Here is a 2330-nt window from a genome sequence, read left to right as displayed (position 1 = left end):
TCCCTCCCGCACACCATCCGCACACCTGTCCTCCCCACCCACCCGCCACTTCCTCGTCCCTCCCGCACACCACCCGCACACCTGTGTAGGAGTCCAGCTCTCAGGACTTGCTCTGAGCTCCACACCGTGCTCTTCTTCCTCCAAGAACTCCACCGTCCTCTGGACCTGAGCTGGCCTCCCAGAACCCTCCCGGGCCTGCTGACCTGCGCAGTCCTAGCCTTGCCCCTGTGGGAGTGCTCAGCAGCCTCTGTGGCAGGGGAGAGGAAGGTCGGGCCGGTCTGCTGCTGTGGGTGGCCAGTGAGGGTGTCGTGCTTCTCTGGCTGCCATTGTGGGCTGTGATTTGGGCTCCGTTTGGGGTCTGTGCTGGCCTGGCTGAGGCCACAAGGGCCCCTGATGGCGCCGCCCCTTTGCCTGTAGCACACACCAGGGCCCCTCGAGTCTTCCCTGCTGGACGAGGCCATCGAGGCCGTGGCGACTGGCCTGAGCACTGCCGTGTATCAGCGCCCCCTGACACCGCGCACTCCCGCCCGGCGAAAGAGGAGGACAAGTAAGCCTAGCGGGAGGGACTCTCTGCAGCCCCTCGGGGGGCCCACGCCCGGGGTCCACTCACTGCTTCCCTCGCAGCCAGGGCTGTGGGCATTTCTGTTTCTTCTTTCTGCAACTTAATCTTCTTAGCTGAAAAGAAAACATGACACAAGCCCACCAAGGCCAGGAGGTGTGGGTCTGACCTTCAAGTCTGCAACCTTGCTGCCTCTGGCGTTTGTGCCAGGGTGATGCCAGCCTTCCCAAATTGTTCCCCTCTGCTTTTTGGAAGGATTGCTTCCTAAGATTTATGGAGGCAGTCTTCTTGTTTTTGCTGTGTGTGTCAGAATACACCCCTGAAGCCATCTGGGGCTGGGCTTCTCTGTGTGGGCAGAGTTGCGATCTGTAGTTCAGCGGCTTGTCTTGCTTCTGTTCCGCTCAGGTTTCCAGTCCTTTTCTCTGAGTTTTGTAGTTTTGTCCCAGTGCTGGTTAACTTTGATGACTTGGTTAGCAGGGGTCCACTGTGAAGTTACTAATCCTCCCTTGAATTGATGGGCAGCTCCTGAGGAGAGCCATGGAGACTGTAGGTTGTCAGATGCTCCCTGGTGGTGGTGCGCCCCGGTGGGTTTGGCCCTCAGAAGGAGCATCCTCTCTTCCCCGTGGCGGTGACTGAAGTCACTGTGGACTCATGCGCTCCCGGCTTCCTCAGGGTTTCTACTCTGTGATTAGAATTGTGATTATTGAAGCATACATACTTTTTTTTTTGAGACAGAGTCTCTCTCTTGGGCTGGAGTACAGGGGTGTGATCTCAGCTCACTGCAACCTCTGCCTCTGGGTTCAAGCCATTCTCCTGCCTCAGCCTCCCGAGTATCTGGGATTACAGGCATCCGCCGCCACACCTGGCTGATTTTTGAATTTTTAGTAGTGACGGGGTTTCACCATGTTGGCCAGGCTGGTCTAGAACTCCTGACCTCAGGTGATCCACCCACCTCGGCCTCCCATGGTGCTGGGATTTCAGGCAGGAGCCACCACGCTGGCCTGAAGCATGCATACTTACTAGGTAAATGCACCCACTGTAGCGTGTAGTTCTGGGTCTGCCAAATCTAACTTCCACTCCAGCCAGCACAGGCACAGTTACAGACCACGCGTCCGGCCCCACAGCAGCCCTGCGGCCATATGCATCTCTGTGTCAGTTGTGCTGGTTCTGGGGCTCCGGAGGACTCGGCGTCTGTGGGTCCGCTGTGGGGGCTCCAGCTCGCTGCTCCTTTTGCTCAGTGCAGCGTTCTGGGAGTCTCCGATGGTCTGTGTCTGTGGCTGTCACTGAGAAGTATTTCATTGTATGAATATACCGTTTGTCCTGTTGGTGGGTGTTTGGGTTGATTTGAGTGTTAGGGTGTTAAGGATAAAGCCGCGGTGGCTGTCACAGCACAGTTCCTTCTGTGGGCAGACGTTCTCATTCCTATGAAGTGAAATGCAGAGGGCTGGTAATGCGTTTACGCAGAGGAGTAGAGCAGTCGGCTCATCCGGTAAATGTGCGTTTGACTCTGGAGAGAGTTGCCAAACCAAGGTCACTGCGCCAGTTTCTAATCCATTGGCAACACGGAACAGCTGCAAGGTCAAGTTCTCCAAGGTCACTGCGCCAGTTTCTAATCCGTTGGCAACACGGAAGAGCTCTGGCGATTCCCCATTCTGTCGGTAACACTCAGAACTCCTGAGTTTTATTTTGCCTACCATTGGGCATGTGGAGCGCCTCCAGGGGCTGGAAGCCCTTCTGTGGACCCTGCTGGCCCTGCGTCCTGCACGTGGGG

General features: G+C 56.8%; 1 protein-coding gene across 5 annotated transcripts in view; it reads left to right on the top strand.

Annotated features, from left to right (window-relative positions):
• Positions 1-2330, top strand: part of PHRF1 (PHD and ring finger domains 1) — a 41491-nt gene that overhangs the window by 21841 nt on the left and 17320 nt on the right. For all 5 annotated transcript variants that reach the window (XM_037731122.1, XM_017507860.2, XM_037731123.1 and 2 more), the window contains exon 9: positions 418-547. In XM_037731122.1, the coding sequence (XP_037587050.1) occupies positions 418-547 (130 nt within the window). The remainder of the gene's footprint in view (positions 1-417; positions 548-2330) is intronic.

Source organism: Cebus imitator, unplaced genomic scaffold (assembly GCF_001604975.1).
Source record: "Cebus imitator isolate Cc_AM_T3 unplaced genomic scaffold, Cebus_imitator-1.0 Scaffold384, whole genome shotgun sequence".
NCBI classification, from domain to species: Eukaryota; Metazoa; Chordata; class Mammalia; order Primates; family Cebidae; genus Cebus; species Cebus imitator.
The sequence above is the reverse complement of the archived record's forward strand: the minus strand, read 5'-3'. Positions and strand labels throughout refer to the sequence as shown.